Source organism: Humulus lupulus, chromosome 4, assembly GCF_963169125.1.
Source record: "Humulus lupulus chromosome 4, drHumLupu1.1, whole genome shotgun sequence".
Taxonomy (NCBI): Eukaryota; Viridiplantae; Streptophyta; class Magnoliopsida; order Rosales; family Cannabaceae; genus Humulus; species Humulus lupulus.
Genome location: NC_084796.1, coordinates 242,542,832 through 242,562,660, shown reverse-complemented (window position 1 = coordinate 242,562,660; position 19,829 = coordinate 242,542,832). Strand labels below are relative to the sequence as shown.

Genomic DNA, 19,829 nt, shown 5'->3' with positions numbered 1-19,829 from the left:
AATTATCATAAAATATCATATTTTAATTAATTAATTAATTTTTGTTTAAGTTTATGTTTGTTCTAGTATTTTGATTTGGCAGTGATAATAAAAGATTATATATTATATGTTTAATATAATATTAAGTTTAAGTAGAATTAAATTTTATTTAATAAAATATATAGATTTATTATTTCTAAATAATTATTATTGTAAAATATTTTATTTTAATTTATTTAATTATATTTAAATTTAAATAATATTTATAATCTAACATTAAATATAATAATATTATGTTAAATATAAATTTTTTATATTTAATTAAAATTAATAAAAAAAATAAAATATATATATAGCTCTCCAAGCACATAGTTATCAAAATTTGTTTTTGTTAATGTATTATTTATAAAATATTGGATCTATATAAATACTCTGTGAACACGAACACGTATCATTCCCTAATCCCTAGTATATATAATATATATTTTCATATAAAATAGACATGATGACTTGACCGATACTCCTCCGTCAAACGCTATGATTTTGTTTCAGAGATAATTGTAATGAGTAGCTAGCTACCACTACGTCAGTTTCAGATAAAAATCCTTCCTTTCCTTTCCTTTCCTTTTCACTGTGAGTAGTCAACTCGGTCTTTAAGTCAAGGCTCTTCTTCTTCGTTTTCATCTTCACCGTTTTCTTCAGTTTCAAGCAAAACTCTACTACTCACGCACACACACAGTTAGTAGAAATGGAGGGTTTCACTGAAGGTTCCACAGTCGAGGTCTGGAGCAGGGAAGATGGGTTTCAGAACGCCTGGTTCTCTGCCGTCATTCTCGAACCGCCGTCCCATACTCTCACTCCTTCTCTCTCTCCCGTCAAGAAGAAGACGAAGCGTACCAAAAACGACAGCTCAAAGGTCGTCGTTCGATATCTACACATGCTCGCCGACGACGGCAAGAGGCATCTTGTTGAGAGGATCGACAGCTATTTCGTCAGGCCAAATCCTCCTCCTGACACGGAGCCCGATAAGCCATTTGCGCAAAACGACGTCGTTGATGCCTTCCACCACGATATCTGGTGGACCGGAGTCATCATCAACGTCGAAAACGATAACTATACTGTTCGCTTCGCTATCCCACCTGATCTTCTCTACTGCAACCGCTCTCAGCTCCGACCCCACTGGGATTGGGTCGATAAAAAATGGGTTCGGTCTGGAAAACAGGTATTGTACTCCTCTCAAAGGCTTAAACTTTGTATTGAGCTATATATAATCTCTGCTATCTAGACATGCATTTTCAAAGGCTTCATCTTTTTATTGAGCTATATATAATCTCTGCTATCTAGACATGAAATCTCTGCTGTCTTGACATGCATTTTCCTTTAAATTTTTTTTTTTCACTTCTCTATTTTCTGGGTAAAACGACTTAGTTCGTGCGATAAGTTTATTTCCAGACTATCTTTTTGTTTCTTTTAACTTGTTCAAGGCTTTGTTTAAGTATATAATAATGATAATGCTTTTTCTATTTTTGGAAAAAAAAAAATTATTGTTTGCAGGAAATAAAGTATTCGAAATTCAGACCAGGAACAGGAGTGGAAGTGAAACTGAGTACTGAAAATGAGGGCCTTGCATGGATCCCTGCGGTTGTGATTGGGGAAATTGAAGGCTCAACTTCTGTTCTGGTGAAGTATAAGACGACAAATAAAGATTATGCTGAGAAAGTTTCTCTAGTACAACTGGAGATGATTCGACTCCAACCTCCAAAAATGGGTGAGGATGATAAAGATTTTGAGTTGTGGGAGAAGGTGGATGCTATTTGTGATTTGGGTTGGTCAGTTGGAGAGGTCACTAAAATTCTTCAAGACAGAAAGTATGTTGTTGCTGTTGCTTTTGGGGTGGAGAAGAAGGAGATGGAGTTTGATCACACCCAACTGCGCTATCACTTGGATTGGGTTGATGGAAAATGGGTTAACGAATCAAGGGTATACATACATACCTGTTGTGTTAGCTATTCTTAATTCATGTTAGACTGAAACTGAATAGCATTTATCTGTGTAATTTTTCTCTTTCAGGAGAACCTATCTACACCAGTTAGTCGGCAAAAATCAACATGTGATGAAGGTAGAGGTATTGGGTCATCGACCTTAAATGGAAGTTTGGGTTGTGTTACTGAAAAAGAAACATCTTGTTCAACAAATGTGCATGACAATCAAATGTCCCCTGGTGTTGATAATTCATCAACATTTGAACTTGAAGAGCTCCAACTCTCAACTGCAGGTATCAATTAATGGTTCTCGCTTAGCTTGTTTAACTCAAGTTATTTTAGTACTAATAGTAAAGAACAGAGAAATAAAGGAATTTCACTGATTTTGCAGGTAAGGGGTCTTGTGCACAAATGGTAAATGGCAATGATAATCTTAAATCAAACCAAGTAGAAGAACTCGACGATCCGGGCAGGTTAGGGGAGCCTCAAAAAGCACCAGTCTTTGAGAAGACCAGCGGCGCGGCTTCTTCTCAGGTATAAGAGAAGCTGTTCTGATATACCTGAAATGATAAATCTTGTTATCTTATTAGTAGAGACTAGGCCTTGAAAAAGACCTAAATTTATACTGTGATTTTGATTTTGATCCTCTTTACAGTAATTTACATCAATATTTTGTTGCTTATTATAATTTTTCTCCTTTGAATTTAGGAGGGGGGTCAAAATGACAATGGAGCCATTTGTGAAATAGACAGATATGCAGAACAAACTGAGGGTGCAGTAATTTACATTATCATTTTGAACTAGAATTATTCCTTTAGAAATCTTTGTGACATGGGTGTTTTTTTTTATTGACAGATAGCAATGTGCAAGGAAAAGGAAGCCCTCAAAATCTTCCCGTTGTGAAAAGATCTACTATTTGGGAATTAGTAGATTCATTAGAAGTGTTCAAAAAATTGCCACAGAATCCTCAGTGTCATTTGGTGATGGCAGGCAGTAAAATTGAGCTTGAAGTACTAGCTTTGACTAATAAGGTAAAGTTTGCATTTGTAATTGACCAGATCTCCAACATGCAAGAAGCTACTACAACGGATACTGTTGATTCCATAATAGAGCAATTGACCAAATTGCAAAATATGGGATTTGATGTGGAGTTACTAAAGAATTATCTGAATGAGTTTAATAGACTCAAACTTGGGTTAAAAGATGTTAAAACTAAACTCATGGATCATATTGGCTGTCACACCAATGAGAAGTCATTTTGATTTTCATTCCTTGGTGACCCATCATGGAGTTTGGTAAAAGGCCTATGTTTTGGTTAAGTGCTAAGTATGTAATTATGTTTTGGTTAGTGCTAAGTATGTAATTATGTTTAACTATTAAGGCCAGTTGTTGTTTGTATATATCATCGGGTATCTTAGGTGTTTTTGTCTGTGATATAGTACCTGGGTAGTTATTAGAGTTCTTGTAATTAAAATAGCAAGTTTGAAATGAATATTAAATCATGTTAATGAGTTTGTATTATGCTGATTTTGTTTCTCGATCTCGTTGTGTTACATATTTATCTACATTTAGCCTAATTTTGTGTGACCATTGATATTGAAGAAGGGGAAAGATGAAAAGGAAAATGTTACTTTTGTACCAAAGAAACATATGAGTCAGTTTTACCAAGAAAGTATGGGGTAAAAGATAATCTCACCTTTTACATAAAAAGAGAAAATTGACACATGCTATATAAAACTTGAGTTTATACCATGTCAATTTTAGTTTGGATCTTCGGTTTTCAGGGTAAATTTGGTTTTCAATATTTACAAACAGTAAACCAAAGAGTTATCTGAATTTTTGTTCATGGTCTTTGGGGAGCACCGAGGTAAGAGCAGAATGAGAAAAAGTAAAGAGTCCAAGTTGTTGAGATGTACAAAATAGAAGCCTTGTTTGACATGTTTTTAATCATTTGAAACTATAAATTTGTTTTTATAATATATAATCTTCTCAGTTAAAAAAATTACATTTATAAGTTTTACCAAAATTAGGTTGGGTGGTGCGGTTTTTTATTAATTTATTGGATTGTAACATGAGCAATTTTTCAAACTTCCCTCGCACTACTTATATCTCAAAACTGCAGACAATTTACGTTCATCACTAAAAAAATTAATAATTATCATAATAAAGTTCGCAAACAATTTTGGAAAATAAAAGTTTCATTCAATATGTCTAATTAAATGTGGATTGGAACAACCATATTAAAAAAATTAAGTTTAAATGTGATAAATATTAAAAAAAAATTGCTATATATATAACAATACAAAAATCATTTAAAACAACAAATTGCACCACCGCATAATTTTAACAATACTCCCAAACCATATATTTTGGTACAATGTGAGCAGTTTAACGAACCTAAACTTGTACAAGTAGAAATAACGATTTAAATAATATATTAAAATCATTTTTGTTAAAAGATAATAATAGTAACTATCTTTATATTAATGTGAAATGCAAGTGCAACTTTCAAAATAATTTTCCTTTAAAAAATAATTCCTATTAAGTTCACTCTTTTCTTAGCATTATCAATACTATTCATGTTCAGTATATATGATTTTACAATCATTTAAAAAATACATAAATTCTATACTTTTCTGTGATTTAGAATTATAATCATTTCATAAAGTTTCATTAATTTTCCACAAGAAAGCTGTGCCACAAAATATAGATTACAATACAAAAACAAAAACCATGCTCTAAATCGGTCAAAATTTACGTTTGGCCTCGCAACCATCCCTAGCCACGATGTTAAGAATGGACTGGACTACGCCATTGCTTCATAAAGCTCCTCCACTAACAAATGGTGAATTAGATTGCGACTCCTAAGAGACCAACCATTATCAACACTTCTAATCTATGCTAGGAGTTTTGCTAGAAATAAATTGAGCAGAAAAATAATCATCTTACTCAGCGATTGATCGAGATCGTAACAGAACCAGGAATAGCTTGCCAAACAATTTAACTCACCAAAACTTTAACCTAATAATGGATGATCCTATACTCTTCTATACTTGTTTCCTATCTCCACTTTTCCCAAACTTGCTTCGTTTGGGCATGGAACCAGGGGCTGCTTTTTTAAAACCTCCTTTCTTGCCCATGTTCATATTTCTCTTTTGGCCACTTGAAGGCCCTTGATCAAATTTTCTCTTTTGACCTCTTGGAGGCCCTTGATCGAATTTTCTCTTCTGACCACTTGGGGGTCCTTGTTGATCAAATTTTCTCTTTTGACCACTTGGGGGGCCTTGATCAAATTTTCTCTTTTGACCACTTGGAGGAACTTGATCAAATTTTCCTTTATTAAATTTTTTACTCCTATCAAATCGACCTTTCACTGCTTTTTCATTTTTCTTAGGTTCTGTATCCAACTCATTCCGATCCCTCTTCCCCTGCCTGAAAATATTTTTAAGAATAATATAAAAATTCAAAGGTAAGAGCAAAGCTAATAGAGAAGACATAAAACCTATTTAGTTTCGTAATGGAGTTAGACCTCTTGGTAGAATGTTGTGTTTCTTTATCAGTGATGGGTTCAGCCTCATCTTTGAGATTTGTCTTGGCATGGCGATTCTGCAGGGTTTAAAACAATTGAAAAACACAGAAACATAGTTATTCATCAGACATTGACACCTAATTAACAGTCAGAGTTCTAGTTATGTATCAAATACCTAAATGAATGATCTGGTGTGAAGATCATATAGTAGTGGCATTTAAGTATCATATTTGCATATGAATACTCCTTTAGAATGCATTTTTGCCACAAAGATTTTTATTTTTAAACTTTAAAAATAAGCTGATTTCTAATATCCATGAGAGAGAGAGAGAGAGAGAGAGAGAACTGGGTTTGAAGTTACCTCCATTACAGTCTTCAGAAAGCGCCTATATTTCTCCGGAGCAACTGATGTAACTGAAGAAAACCCACACTTCCGGATCATAATCTCTACTATGACAGTAACCTGTAGATAGAATATGTTAATTTTCCTCTCCCTAAAAAAACCCAGAAAAGAGTTCCTGCCTGGTGTGGCAAAAAAAACTTTGGTGCGGAATTCACATACCTTCGATCTGAAATGGTTTCTTGAAACAGAAGACCATGGTAAAACTTCTTTGAGAATGTCAGGAAGAAGATGCTGCAAATCCCTACCCTCTAAGCAAGATACTAGTACTTTCACAAAACCCAAAACAGCCTGTCAAATGCAGGACAGCCAACCCCTTAGAATCAAGAATGTCAAAAAAAAAAAAAACAAAACTTTCTTCATTCAATTAATAACTCTATTAATAAGAAACAAAACTAAATTGATCAATAACGTATCACACAACCAAAGAAGAATGGCTGAGACGACACTAACTTTTATAACTTCGACAGATTTGCCCTGCAGCAAAGTTAAAATAGAGGGAATAAGATCCGGCATTGAGCGGTAAATCTCTGTATCCTTGTATATCAGCACTGATAGCACAGACACAGCTCCACTCTTTACATGAGGAGATGTACCAGAAAGATAGCCCATTACCTGAATTTGAACACAAATGAGTCAAGAAAGAATATAGCAGAAAAAGGCAGTGACATAAAAAGGGCCTAACAGAACCATCTCAAAGAAACATCTTAGTGAGATAAGAACAAGCACAATTAAAATTTTAATGACTAATTTCTGAAACTGAATGTCCAATCAAAACTAAACTCAATGATGAGCGCTGACCCCAACCAAGATGGACTGTATAGAGTCAGGCTCAGTGGCTGCTTTGTCAGTTGGGTTGATGAACCCTAATAAACTCATTATATCTAAAAACTCCTACCTTTCTAAAATTGTTTAAAATCATCCAAATATCTCTTTGTGAAATAATGTCAACACTTTTTCCAACTTAAATAGAGCATACAACACCACCTAGGGACAGTTCAAGTGAGGGTTATGTATTTATGTGAGTAGAGGTCAATCCAAGACAAGGCCTCTGTCTCTTTTTTCAAAAAAGTTCAAGTCACTATGCTGCTATGCCCTCAATGGATAAAGCAACACAAGCATGAAAGTAATGCACTGACCATGTTAATTAGTTTCTGGTAAGGTGTATCAGAAGATTCAGAAGTGAAAGATGCCATGTCTCTCAAGCTGGAACCTATCTCAAGTAGTACATCATAGGCTGCTTTCCTTACGTCCTCTTCCTTGGCCTACACATGATTACAATATCCATTTCTTGTGTCACACACTGATAATTGATAGGGTCCGTCTCAAATTAAATTATCAGATGGTACAAAATAAACAATATACAGATATATTTCTAGAAATTAAACCAGTGCTAAAGAATAAAAATAATACAAGTAAAAGTGTTGAAAAGAAAACCATACAAAACAAAGTCAACAAAAATATCTAATCCCTCAGAGTATAATATCAAATAGCCAAAGTGCGACCCAATATTTAAATTTACTCATTAACACCCTTAAATAGACAATTATGGTTATAAAAATAAAAAATATGTAACATAAACATTAAGAAGCTCGTAAACTCTGAATGCATAGAAACACTGAAAAATGGAAAGGCATATGATGAATGCAAAGAATAATTCTAACCTTAATTTTAAGCAAAATAAATAAATAGAAACCAGTTAATCAACAAATTTCTTAAAGCAGTTCTTACATCCTTTAGTGTAAGTATGATCTCATTGACAATGAGAAAAGCCTTTGCATTTTCTTCCTCTGAGTCTATCTGCATGACCAGCACAAAATATTAAAATAAACTCCACTGTCATCCAAAATTTAGATAAAAGGTTGTGTTTTCGTAAAAATACATGGGCAGAGATGTAGAGACCTTTAAAGAATAGCCTAATGTACCAAAACAATACTGCTTGAAATATATAACGAACAAGAATAACAAGGGTAAAACAACACAACTAGTCAGACTATTATGTCTTCATAAGGATTCTACATAATATTAAAAAAAAAAGATAATTGAGATGCTTCCATATACAAAATCAGAGCTAAAATACACAATGAGACACATTTAAAAAAACAGTTGGTCCTTTATCATTTATTTTCAGAAAATATAAGACACAGAAAAGTAAACCTATTAAGTATTGTATAAGAGAACCTCTGAAGTGATCTACAATATTTTCATACACTTATTCTAATATACGAAAATAATTATTAATAACAAAAAACATAGTATGCCTGACCTTCAATGTGTGAACCATTAAAGGATGAAAACAAGCAAAGCGACTCCTTAGAGTAGCAACATCAGTAGAAGATTTAAAGCCTAGTAAGAAATCAATCAGCTCAGAAAATCGAGACGAACTAAACCAAGCATGCTCCTGCACCATGTCAAGTAATAGAGAAGATAATTCAATTCATTAGAGAGAGAGAGAGAGAGAGAGCGAGAGAGGAGGGATGGAGGGAGGGAGGGAGAGAGAGAGAGAGAGATTAGAGCTATGAATATGTACAGACCCGCAAAATTCTACTCAGAGTGTGATAGGCTTGATGATGACCAATCTCATTGGTGACCTAAATATCAAGTATTCATGCAAAATTTCAGCCTAAATATAGCAGTTACAGTAAGCATAAAATCATGCACAATAAATCATCATATGTAGCTATTGGATGTTGCATGATACCTGAAAGCTGCTCTTAATAAAGTTATAGATTAGATCAATAAGGTCCTCTTTGGCTCCTTCAACAAAACAAGACGCAAGCTCTAGAACAAAACATCTGTAAATACCAAACAAAAGAGTTTCAAACACTATCATTATTGCATTTAGACATTTCTTCACTAAATAGACACCAAGTCATCTGTAAGATTCTAGTTCTATGATATGAAACTTCTTAAGAAGCAAGCACCTGATAAAATGATGTTAATATTAGAGGAATTGGCTTGGAATACACAAAAACAGGTGACATTTACTTAGTTCTAAACCCCTCAATGTATAATCTGATGATTTAATTATCAAGTACTCAATGATTGCTCAGGCAAGGCACCCTAGAAACAACACCTTAGCATATTTTCCTTTCCAGACATTCCTTCTGGTTCTAGTATATTTAAATGGTAACATCCCAAGTATTGCTTTGAAAAAATCTTCCAGAGATTAATATCTAATCATTTAATGTGTTAATAACACTAAACAAAATCAGAATAAATTAAACATATATTTTTCCTAAGAATCCTGACAGTAATTTAATAAACCATTGCTAACTAGCTCCAGGCTGCGGCGGTTAACAAAAAATTCACCAACATCATGCTGAAAGTCAACTTGCAACTTTAGAAACACTTAACAAACTGCCAAGTTGTGTTTGCCCTTATGCCTATTTTTACAATATATAACAAAAAATCCTCCTTTTACCTTTGAGCATCTTTCTCCATGGTGTCTAGATTCCCTGGTTCTTTGTCAACCAATGTGCTTTCATTCTCTGACTCCGGTTTTCCAAACTCGCCCCTTTCATCAATGAACCCAAACTGCTCAAGCAAGGACTTGAAAATCTTTTTGGTTACAGAAGGATCAGTAATAGAAGTCAAGCATCCAATAGCATCCTGAAAATATGAGGACAAGAACAAGTACAAGTTTACTATATTGATTCCTAATGTAACAGAGTGAAAATCGAAATCACAAAATTTGAGTGTTACATATGGCCTATATAGTATATGATTAAGATCTAAAATAAGCTATTAAATGAAAGTTAAGATTATATCTCAGTCAACAGTAAGATCTAAAATAAGAGTTAATAATTAAATTTAAAAAGTATTAGAAGCTTCTTAAAGACGAGATATAAAAGGGAATAGGAAAAAAGTGAAGGAAGTCATGACATGTAAAATGAGAATCTAAACTAATAACTACACCCATGCAGCCAACACGTTGAAGATACAAACAACAAATTTTGAATAAAACACTTCAATAAAGGTTAAAATATGATAGATGGTGAGACCTTAAAAAATGAGCGCTTTTCAGGAGGTGACTCAAGAAACAAGTCTGTTAGAGCCCGAACCAACTTATTGGAATATGATGCTAAAGTCTTCAAATTTTTTGTTGCAACTTTCTTTGAATAAGTTGGTGGGCAGCTGAACTTTGAAACAGATTCTAATGACACACCGGGCTCTGACACAGCAGCATCAGTTTTTTGGCTGAGTGCACTTTTGTTCTGATTTACTATAACCTTTCAAAAGAAATAAAACAAAGAAACACATGAATAAAGTGATGCATAAAACAAAATTTTAAAAAGGAAAAAGGAAATCAAAGTCTGACGTTCTTAAAAAAAAATGACCTGTAAAGCAACAGCAACATTCTCATGCATATAAGAATTCTTTTTGAGAAACTTAATTAAAACTTCAGCCAGAGGTCCAACATTTTGGCAAAAATCAGTTGGATGCTGGCAAAAAGAAGGAAGCAATCCCCACAAGTCATAAGCACGCGATTGTAAACTCTGACCAATTGTTGGGTCTTTAGCTGGAAGACGAAAAAAGTGGACAAACGAAGAATGAAAAGAAATATAAAAATGGTTAAGTGTGCATAGGATATTATTATTTAACTTTAATGAAGACTAAAAAATGTTAGAGTTTAAATTTGAACATAACATTTTATAAAATAGTAACAGATGAATGAAAGAATGAAAAAAATGCCCACAGTCCCCTAACAGATGCCCTGCAAGAACCAAAGGTAGCTGTAGATTACTAATTATATTACAAAAATGCCAATATTTCTTAGTTATGCTAATAAGGAAAACCCCCCCTGGAAGAGTGGTTCCCTTAAAAATGGCTTCTCTACAAACATGCCACTTATATCTTTAAGGAATTCACAAAAAATAAAATTAAATAATCAACAATGAAAAACCATTACAGCTTTAAGTATCTGTAAAGCAACAAAGAAGCAAAATTGGCTAATTGATTTTAGCACGTAGCACCACAATACAGATGCACAGGAAACACATCCAAGATTAATTGTTATAATAATTATCAGCATTAAAGCTCCAATTTCTCTTCCAATTGATGTTAATAAAGGTCTCCACTCTTTAAGAAAATACCTTTACGACTGGCTTGCTGAAAGGATTTTGCAAGGGGAATGACATTATCTATGTAATACTCCAATGACGCTCCAACTACATATTTTTTCAGAATTGGCACCAACCAAATATTTGAATAGGTGAAATCATCAGTGTTAAGGGATATAGGCACATATGATAATATTTTCTCAGGTCCCATAGCAATTACTGCGGATCCGATACAGCTCTGAATCTGAAAAGGACAGCAAAAAGTTTTCACTATTACCAATCAGAACTAGAAAACAATTTCTTATAGCTACTAAAGCCATCAGTCTAGCATAAAAAAAGTACATAGAAACACAGTGCATCATTCACAAGAAATATCTAGATTAGCTTTTTCTTCTTCTTCTTTCCATTTTCTATTTTTATAGGAAACTGATTTGAATAAAATAAATGTTTAGACTGAACAAGTTAATAGTTATATCAAAAACTTCAAGAGAACTTGATCTTCTCTAAAGGTATTCATGTTAAAAGTACACAGGTCATTCTTAAAACAGATTGTGAAATGTGAAGTGAAATGAATATCCAAACCTATTTACCAATTACACTGCACAAAATTACACTATGATTACATGTCTGTATTAGACACAATGACTTGAAATTGAAAGAAATTCTCCAATTCACAGCTAATAGACAACAAAATGTGAACATGGAAAAACACATTAAATTTAAATTTTCAGCTATAATACTACATAAAAACCCATGAATATCGGAAAGAAAATAATATTTTACTCCAACTTACATGAACAGTGTTGAATTTACCCCCACTAGCAAGGGTCATCAAGTCGGCAAGTTTGAACAGAATATTTTTCATATAGTAACATGAGATCCCTCCTAAAAACAATAATAACTTCAGTAAGCAGCAATCAACTAGGAAAGTACATGAGTGCAATAATACTTGAAAAAAACAACCATTACGGCATCTAAAAATATGTTTTCCTTTTTAAACTAATAATATTTATAAAATCTAACTAGTTAGCTGTTTGTGTTAGTGGCAGAAATTGTGTTTACTGTTATGACATTGTCAGATACTTATTTCAGTTGTTAGGCTGTTATGTAGAGTATAAATGGTTTGTAACAAGATTGTAGAATCGGTTTTGGACTAAGTGGAGACTGGCTATCTCGAATTAGCCTGAATTGTTCTATGTTTTGGTCTTTAACATGAGGACTAGGATTTGAGCAATAAAGAAGAGGTTTCTCGGATATTAGTTGAGTTCTTTCATATTATATAGAACAAATAATCATTGTACACTTGAATGAAGCAGAAACCCGGAAGAAATCTGTATGTGCTGAGAAGTGTCTTTATTAAAAGAAAAAAGATTATGCAAGCATGTAAGATGATAATGTATGGTTACCAAGTTTAAGGAACAATGCAGATGTGACAGCCAAAATATGCTCATTGGGTTTTCCATCACAAATCATAAGAGAATTTTCCAAGATAGCACATGTGGATTTTATTGCAGTTGCTTCAATGCTCTCCTTTCCATCATCTTGAAATGATTGAGTATCATCATCCGACGGGCTTCTTTGGTCCACATGATGACTTATTACCTCTTTCAATATGAGTGCAGCATGCGATGCAATTGAATCTTCAAAAGTCAGAAGTCCTGGATCATCATGAATTAAAGGGGTAAGAGAACCTTTAAACAACATCAACATTTTGTATATCAACAAAGGCAGCCTACTTTCAGACCGTGTGTTTTTTCCATAAGAAAGACAGAACATAAACAATTTCAGATTAGTGAGAAAAATGTATATATGAGTGACCTCCACTAAAAACTCATAAAAATTTAACATCTTGTGTAAGTTCTCTAAAAAAATAAACCATGCAAATACCTGCAACAGAATCACAAACTAGCGAAAGACACTTAATATAAGAGCTTGCTTCTCCAGAACGAAGTATGTCAAGAGAACGTTTCAACAAGGTTATGGCAGACTTCACAGTATCCGCAGGATTCTTCTCTCCCAAAGAGATATATGATGAAAGAGAAACCACAATGTTCTCAGTGCTGGGTGCGATAACATCAGCTTTCACAGTGTCAAAACATGTTTCGATGGTTTTGAGAATGTGCCTTGTGAGCAATGAGAACTGACGTTTCATGAGTTTCTCTACTTCTGAAAGAACTTTTGACCTTGTTTTAATGGAAAGAAAAGGAACAATAAGCTTCAACATATTTAGCATGTGGAGGACCTCCACATTTTTAGGTTCTGTCAACAAATCATCTTTAGATCCAACAGAACCCCTTGAATTACTTAATTCAACAGCCAAAGGCATGTAAGATTTTAGCATAGACATCACCAGTTTGCTCGCTTCCTTGATAACAGTAGAACTATGTATTGACTTAAAAACCTTCTCAAGACATTCTTGCGAACATCTTCTTACCTGTAAAAACCAAGATACATAAACATGAAAGTACTAACCTATATCAATTTTCTCAGTTGTTTACAATAGCTTTTTGTGCCAAAAAAAAAAAGGAGGGATTGAATTGAATCACAGTGTAGAATATAAGCACGGCAAACTGCAATAGGCCACTACAAAGAAGCACGAACCCACCAATGTCCAACCCATATGTAGAAAATGCAAATACCTATTATGTTCGACCCCTGACCAAACGGTCTCCCACAAGAAAGTTCAACCATCATTAGGCAAACAACAAAGTCCAAATCCCTTGCATGATTTTGCTCTTATATGAATAGATATTTTTTCAAGAATCATATCCCCTCAAAAGAAAAAACATTCTAAATACTTCAATCAAGCATACTTAAGCATTTTAAACAATTAGTTCATACCAAGCCTAAGCAAGTAAAATTCATGTATACGTAAGTTTACTATTTTGATAATGTGCCCTCTCGCTCGCTGAACCAACGCTAAGGTGCAAAACTCTAGGAAATTAATAAGTCCCGGAGAAGGAATCAAACTCAAGCCTCGTGAAAGCAAACCACAGGCTTGTCCTCGAATGACCCCTCATGGGTAAGTCATGGGAACACAATGGATTTTATAGCTACTAAAATTACACCCCCAGGTCTATGTGAAACATAACAATGTGAAGCTATTCATTTCGTCTATATAGCAACATTTCAACTCAGAAAAGTCACATACCTTAGGGCGTTTATCAACGGAGAATTTGAGCAACGTTTCAAATCCCAATTTCACAGAGACCCAATCCTCCAAATCACAAAAACCTACCAAAACCCCCAAGCACTTAACTCCAGCCCTCACGGTGGCCACAGCGAGCCCTTCCTTCTCCCACGCCAGGAGCCTCACAATCACCTGCACGGCCTCGCTCGCCTTCTCGGCCTCAATCATCTGTGGCGGCACAAGCGGGAGAACTATCGCGAGAAAAGCTAGAAGCGCGGCGACGGCTGTGGGGTCCAAGGACTGGGAGGAAGCAGACGAGGCGTCATCAATGGCAGTAATGGCAGCGGCAAAGTAAGCCGGTGGAGTGAGGGGAAGGGATTCGGCGGTGAGGAGGGAGCGCATGGCAGCGGCAGTGGCGAGGAGGTGGCGGTGCTGGGCGGCCGTGGACTTGGCGTAGCGGTCCATGAGCTGCTGGCAAATGTCAGAGGCATCGTTGAATGAGTCAGTGTGATCGTGATCGGGCTCTTGGTCTTGTTCGGGTTTATCGTCCTCCATTGTTGTCTGGTTAATGGGGTGAGTCTGAGACGGAGAGAGAGAGAGAGCGCGCACTTTTTGGAGGTTGGAACTTGGAAGTGATACAGAGCAGGGTTTTGGAGTCGGAGGTTTTGGGGAACCAATCATCATCGTAGATTTTTTTACGGGCCGAATTCAGTCCAAAAAGTATTTGGGCTGAGCTCATGTGCGCTATATAATGGGCTAAGCCCATGTGCGCTATATTATGGGCTGAGCTCATTTGTTCGATATTATGTGCTGAGCCCAGCTGTGGTCAAAGTCATGGGAATTCATCTAGGAAAATTTACATGTGCAATTATTTTCTAAAGTCCATTTACAAAGGGAAATTTCACTTTTTATCTCTAATAATACCTAATATTACCAAAAAATCCCAACATTAATAATATTTTCAAATTAATGCTAAGCTTTTCCCTCCTACCGAAAATACCCTTCCCATTCAATCTCAGCCTTCTCTCTCTCAGTCTCGGTTTCTCTCTCTTTCAGTCTCACAAAAATCCCCCAAAAACCATCGAACCCCCACCTCCGTCGAGCCGCCATCTCCGTCGAGCCCCCACCTTCTCCCATTTCTCCGGCGATCTCGAGCCCACTGCAAACTCCCATTTTTCTGTCAAACCCGAGACCCACGGAGCATATTTCCTTCAAAGTTTAAAAAACTAAGGTAAAATCTTGAACCCAAGTCCATATTTGCTTTATATCGTTGTTGAATCTGTGATTTGTGGAATGGGTTGTCCGATTTTGTGGGAAATTTTTTCTGGGTTTGAACCAGTGGCTCGATAGGTTCGATAGTAGGCTCGATAAGGTAGTTTGAACAGTTCGATGATGGATCGATTATGGCTCGATATGAGCTCGACATGAGCTCGATAGGAGCTCGATAAGAGCTCGGTAGGATATGTTGTATTATATTACAAGGGCTCGATAGGTTCGATAATGGTTCGATATGAGACTAGACTGTAGCTCGATGGTTATTTATCTAGACAGACAGATTTTTCATAGCTCGATAGGTTCGATAATGGTTCGATATGAGACTAGACTGTAGCTCGATGGTTATTTATCTAGACAGACAGATTTTTCTTAGCTCGATAGGCTCGATGCTGGCTCGATAGGCTCGATGCTGGCTCGATAGGCTCGATAAATTTAGGTTGTTGATATTTCTCGATGGAACTCGATAGTTTTTCGATAGTGCTCGATAGGGTATGTTTCAGCTCGATAGAGATCGATAGAGCTCGATGACAACTTATTTCAGTGTTTTTTTGAAATTTTTTTTATTCTGTTTTCTTACAAAAAAAATTTCATGTGTTGTTACAGATGCCTAAGTTGCTTGTTCCGTTCAGTGATCACTTTCCTGGTCGAGTGACATATCGGGGTAGTAGTACTTTAAATCACATCAAGACCAGGTTTTTGGAGCTCGGGCTGCTTGAAAGGGCTAAGGAATCCCCTTTTAAGCAATTCTTTTTGGCTTCGGAGTTTAATTTCTCCTGAGTCTTGGTGCATCAACTGTTGCTGAGGAAAATCGCCAGCAACAACGAAGATGAGGTGCATTTTTTCTTGGGGTCGAAGTCTTGTAGATTCGGCATGGGAGAGTTTGCCCTGGTGACGGGGTTGGATTTCAGTGCCTTCCCGTCACCAGAAGAGTTGGAAGGGCGTAATCTCAGCGATCGGTTGATAAAGGAGTATTTCAACGATGCTGAGAAAGTAAAGCTGTCACAGGTGGACCATGCTTTCAAGACTTGTACGGTTGTGGAAGATGTGTACAAGCTTGGTCTATGTCTGTTTGTTGAGGGGGTTCTGAATGCCATTGAGGGAAAACTGCACATTTGGCGAGATATTCTAAAAATTGTTGAGAATGTAGAGTACTTCTTCAGCTATCCATGGGGGAAGTACTCTTATAGGAGGCTATTGCATTCTTGTAAGAAGGACATGGTGAAGCAAAAGGCCAACTATGATGCCAAGAAGGATGCCAAGGTGCAGCAAGAGTCCAAATACAGTATGTATGGTTATGCCCCTGCCTTACAGTACTGGGCATATGAGGCTATCCAACAGCTTGCGGTGGAGCTTGTTGTGAGCTCGGGAAACATGTTCCCGAGGATGCTTAGCTGGTCGCATCGGAAGAACAAGGATTTCACCAAGTCCGTCATCGCACCGATATTATTGAAGAAGAATGTAAGTTATGTTGTTTTTTTTTTATCTATATGCTTATATTTTATCATTATTTGAGTTAACCAAATGTTTTATGTTGTTTGCAGTTAATTGTTCTTCCGATGTTGAAGCCTCGGCCAGCAGAAAAAGACTATTACTTGTCTTTGACTGAGGGAGATCTTCCCCTTTATCCTGGGCTTGGCCAGGATCCCTCGGAGACTGATGAGGAGGAGGATGCGACTTTTGAGAAAATGGCAGAGAAAGTTTCTCAGGCTGCCGAGGCAGCCAAGATATTTGTTGATGCTGCCCCGGGGAAGGAGGTTGCAGGTCCCACCCCTCCTATTCCCCCAGCCTCAGCCCCAGCCTCAACCTGTGCCCCAACATCAGCCCCAGCCTCAGCCCCAGCATCAACCTGTGCCCCAACATCAGCCCCAGCCTCAGTGTCAGCCCCAACACCAACCCCACCACCAGCCTCAGCCTCAGCCCCTGAGCTGGCCGACTTGATTGAGCGGTTGGACAGAGTCGAGGGTCGACAGGAGACCCTCTTGAAGAACCAGTCAGTGATCTTGGACGTACTCAGTCAGATCCTGACATTTGTTAAGGAGAAACCGAGGGGGTCCAATGAAGATTCAGAGTCAGAGTCATTGGATCTTCCGCTAGACTATGTTGATGATCCAACGACGCCCCCTACCATCATTGTGACACCAGATGCTGAGACTCCGGGAGTCGTTATTGTCAACCCTGAGGATGTTGCTGGGGTTCAGTTTCAGAGGGCTAGACGCCAAAGACGCAAGCCAGATTGGTTTGAGGACTATACGGATCCCACGAGGAAAAGACCTCGCACTGCTGCAGCTGCACCAGCAGACGAGGCTACACAAGAGGCTACACATGTGCTGGACCCTCTCAAGAAGCCAGATCCCAAACAGTATAGGACAATGTGCAAGTGGCTTCTTGGAGACATGCCCAACAAGACCCCGCGGGATGTAAAGACTGGGAGTCACGGTCCAGCATGGTTTCTGACGTTGAAGACACCCCAGTCGTGGCTCAATGATGGGGTAAGCAATTTATACCTAATTATGGACTGTTTTCAATTTTACATGTTTTATTTTTACTGACTCGATGTGAGCTCGATAGGAGTTCGATAGTAGTTCGACATGGATGTTAAAATAGGGGTTGTTCTTTACTATTTCAGAGTGGCTCGATGTGAGCTCGATGGAGCTCGATAGGTAGTTCGATAGGGATGTTAAAATAGATTGTTTTTTTACTGTTTTAGAGTGGCTCGATGTGAGCTCGATATTAGTTCGATAGGGATGTTAAAAGCTCGATGTGAGTTCGATATGAGTTCGATAGTGAAAATTCCCTTAACAAAGTGGCTCGATGTGAGCTCGATGGAGCTCGATAGGGAGTTCGATAGGGATGTTAAAATAGGTTGTCTTTACTATTTCATGATGGCTCGATGTGAGCTCGATAGGTAGTTCGATAGGGATGTTAAAGTAGGTTATTTTTACTGTTTCATACTGGCTCGATGTGAGCTCGATAGGAGTTCGATAGTAGTTCGACATGGATGTTAAAATAGGGGTTGTTCTTTACTGTTTCAGAGTGGCTCGATGTGAGCTCGATGGAGCTCGATAGGTAGTTCGATAGGGATGTTAAAGTAGTTTGTTTTTTTACTGTTTCATACTAGCTCGATATGAGCTCGATATGAGTTCGATGTGAGCTCGATGGAGCTGGACATCAGCATTTTATGATGGTTTTTGCTAATTTTTTTATCGTACTCTCTTTTGCAGCATATTGATGCGGCAGAACACATGCTTCGTATGCGTCGCAAGTATTTTCCCAATATATATCGACAGAATGCAGTTGTGATGAACAGTTATTTCTCACAAGTGATACCTGCCCGATATGATCAGTTCAAGAAAACAGCCGACAAAACAAAGTATTATTGGGATGCTGACATTATGTTCATGTTGACCGGCATCGAGCAGCAGTTTCTGGCATCTTGGGGAGGAGTTGAGGATGTATATTGGTGCCAGAACTATGGACAACAACATTGGTTTGCCATTGAGGCTTCCATTTCTAGTTGGACTCTGACTGTTTACGATTCAGACAACTCGGTGATTAGTGACGCAAAGCTTGAGGATATTATGAGTCCATGGTGCTTTATGCTACCTTCTCTGTTAATGCAGAGTAAACTGTTTACTGATAGCTTGATGTTGAAGATTCCATCAGCAGGAAATAGGCCGCATCAGTTCACATTGCGTCGCAAACAGAAACACGAGCTCCCTCAGTCAAAGAGAAGGTAACAAACATCATCTTCATACTAATTTTGTTTCTAACTAAATTTATAGTAATGTGCACTTAATATATATATTTTTTTTTACAGTGGGGATTGTGGTGTGTATGCTATCAAGTATATTGAGCATCTAATGGTCGGTCTTCCATTGGAAGCTATCTGCGATGAAAATATGGAGGTGTTCAGGAACAAGTGGACCACAGACTTGTGGTATCAAAATTTGTTACCTTGATGATTGTATATATACAGGGTCTTTACATGTACAGTTTGTTGTTCACATTTTTTTATAATTTTCACGGGCTGTTATCGAGCTAATATCAAGCTATATCGAACTGTTATTGAATTATCAAAATTTGTTACCTTCATAAAAAGAGTTTATTAATACAACAAGTTCAAATGGGAAAAAAGAGTTTAAAGCCTAGCTTTGCCATAAACATAACTTTTCAGAAAAATCAAATAAAAAGAGTTTATTAATACAACAAGTTCAAATGGGAAAAAAAAGTTTAAAGCCTAGCTTTGCATGTAGCCCTGTTGTGGCCAAGACCACCACACATGCTACACTTGCGATGACTGGGAATGATTTCTCCATTTGATGGAGTGCGGTTTGTCTTCCTTCTTCCCACCTTATTCTTCTTCGGTCGACCAACTGGTTGTTTTTCAACGGGAACCCCAACTTGCATTTTCTCTATGTTCTCGGGAACTTCCCAATCATCCTCATTGCCAGTTGGGTAAATTGTTTCTTTG

At 36.8% G+C, this 19,829-nt stretch overlaps 2 protein-coding genes across 4 annotated transcripts; one reads left to right on the top strand and one right to left on the bottom strand.

The window, feature by feature from the left end:
* The first annotated feature begins 507 nt into the window (after positions 1-507).
* On the top strand, positions 508-3,498 carry LOC133831458 (DUF724 domain-containing protein 7-like). The gene is made up of 6 exons (XM_062261758.1): positions 508-1,201; positions 1,534-1,959; positions 2,050-2,254; positions 2,353-2,495; positions 2,670-2,733; positions 2,817-3,498. Exons 1-6 carry the CDS (start codon positions 728-730, stop codon positions 3,221-3,223), a joined length of 1,719 nt encoding a protein of 572 aa, XP_062117742.1. The 5' UTR covers positions 508-727; the 3' UTR covers positions 3,224-3,498.
* Positions 3,499-4,568: 1,070 nt separating this feature from the next.
* Positions 4,569-14,707, bottom strand: LOC133831457 (uncharacterized). 3 transcript variants are annotated; one of them, XR_009892504.1, is made up of 19 exons: positions 14,105-14,707; positions 12,841-13,387; positions 12,360-12,611; positions 11,747-11,838; positions 10,987-11,197; positions 10,231-10,412; positions 9,895-10,122; positions 9,315-9,502; positions 8,592-8,685; positions 8,425-8,481; positions 8,157-8,291; positions 7,622-7,690; positions 7,030-7,155; positions 6,344-6,505; positions 6,053-6,181; positions 5,852-5,953; positions 5,491-5,567; positions 4,911-5,393; positions 4,569-4,825 (listed from the first exon to the last, which is right to left on the bottom strand). XR_009892504.1 is itself a non-coding variant. In XM_062261757.1 (19 exons), exons 1-18 carry the CDS (start codon positions 14,636-14,638, stop codon positions 5,009-5,011), a joined length of 3,570 nt encoding a protein of 1,189 aa, XP_062117741.1. In that variant the 5' UTR covers positions 14,639-14,707; the 3' UTR covers positions 4,569-4,825; positions 4,971-5,008. The 3 variants fall into 3 exon arrangements, 2 of the variants coding, with proteins under 2 accessions (XP_062117741.1, XP_062117740.1); XM_062261757.1 differs by having other exon boundaries at positions 4,971-5,393; XM_062261756.1 differs by having other exon boundaries at positions 4,569-5,393.
* Between the last annotated feature and the right edge of the window lie 5,122 nt (positions 14,708-19,829).

Coding starts and splice junctions, on each gene's coding strand:
- LOC133831457 (XM_062261756.1), bottom strand. CDS start 14,638: ATGGAGGACGATAAACCCGAACAAGACCAAGAGCCCGATCACGATCAC. Junction 9,503..9,894: donor AAAAGCGCTCATTTTTTAAG/GTCTCACCATCT, acceptor TCATATTTTCAG/GATGCTATTGGATGCTTGAC. Junction 5,568..5,851: donor TTCTGAAGACTGTAATGGAG/GTAACTTCAAAC, acceptor TAAACCCTGCAG/AATCGCCATGCCAAGACAAA.
- LOC133831458 (XM_062261758.1), top strand. CDS start 728: ATGGAGGGTTTCACTGAAGGTTCCACAGTCGAGGTCTGGAGCAGGGAA. Junction 2,255..2,352: donor GCTCCAACTCTCAACTGCAG/GTATCAATTAAT, acceptor CTGATTTTGCAG/GTAAGGGGTCTTGTGCACAA. Junction 2,496..2,669: donor GCGGCGCGGCTTCTTCTCAG/GTATAAGAGAAG, acceptor CTTTGAATTTAG/GAGGGGGGTCAAAATGACAA.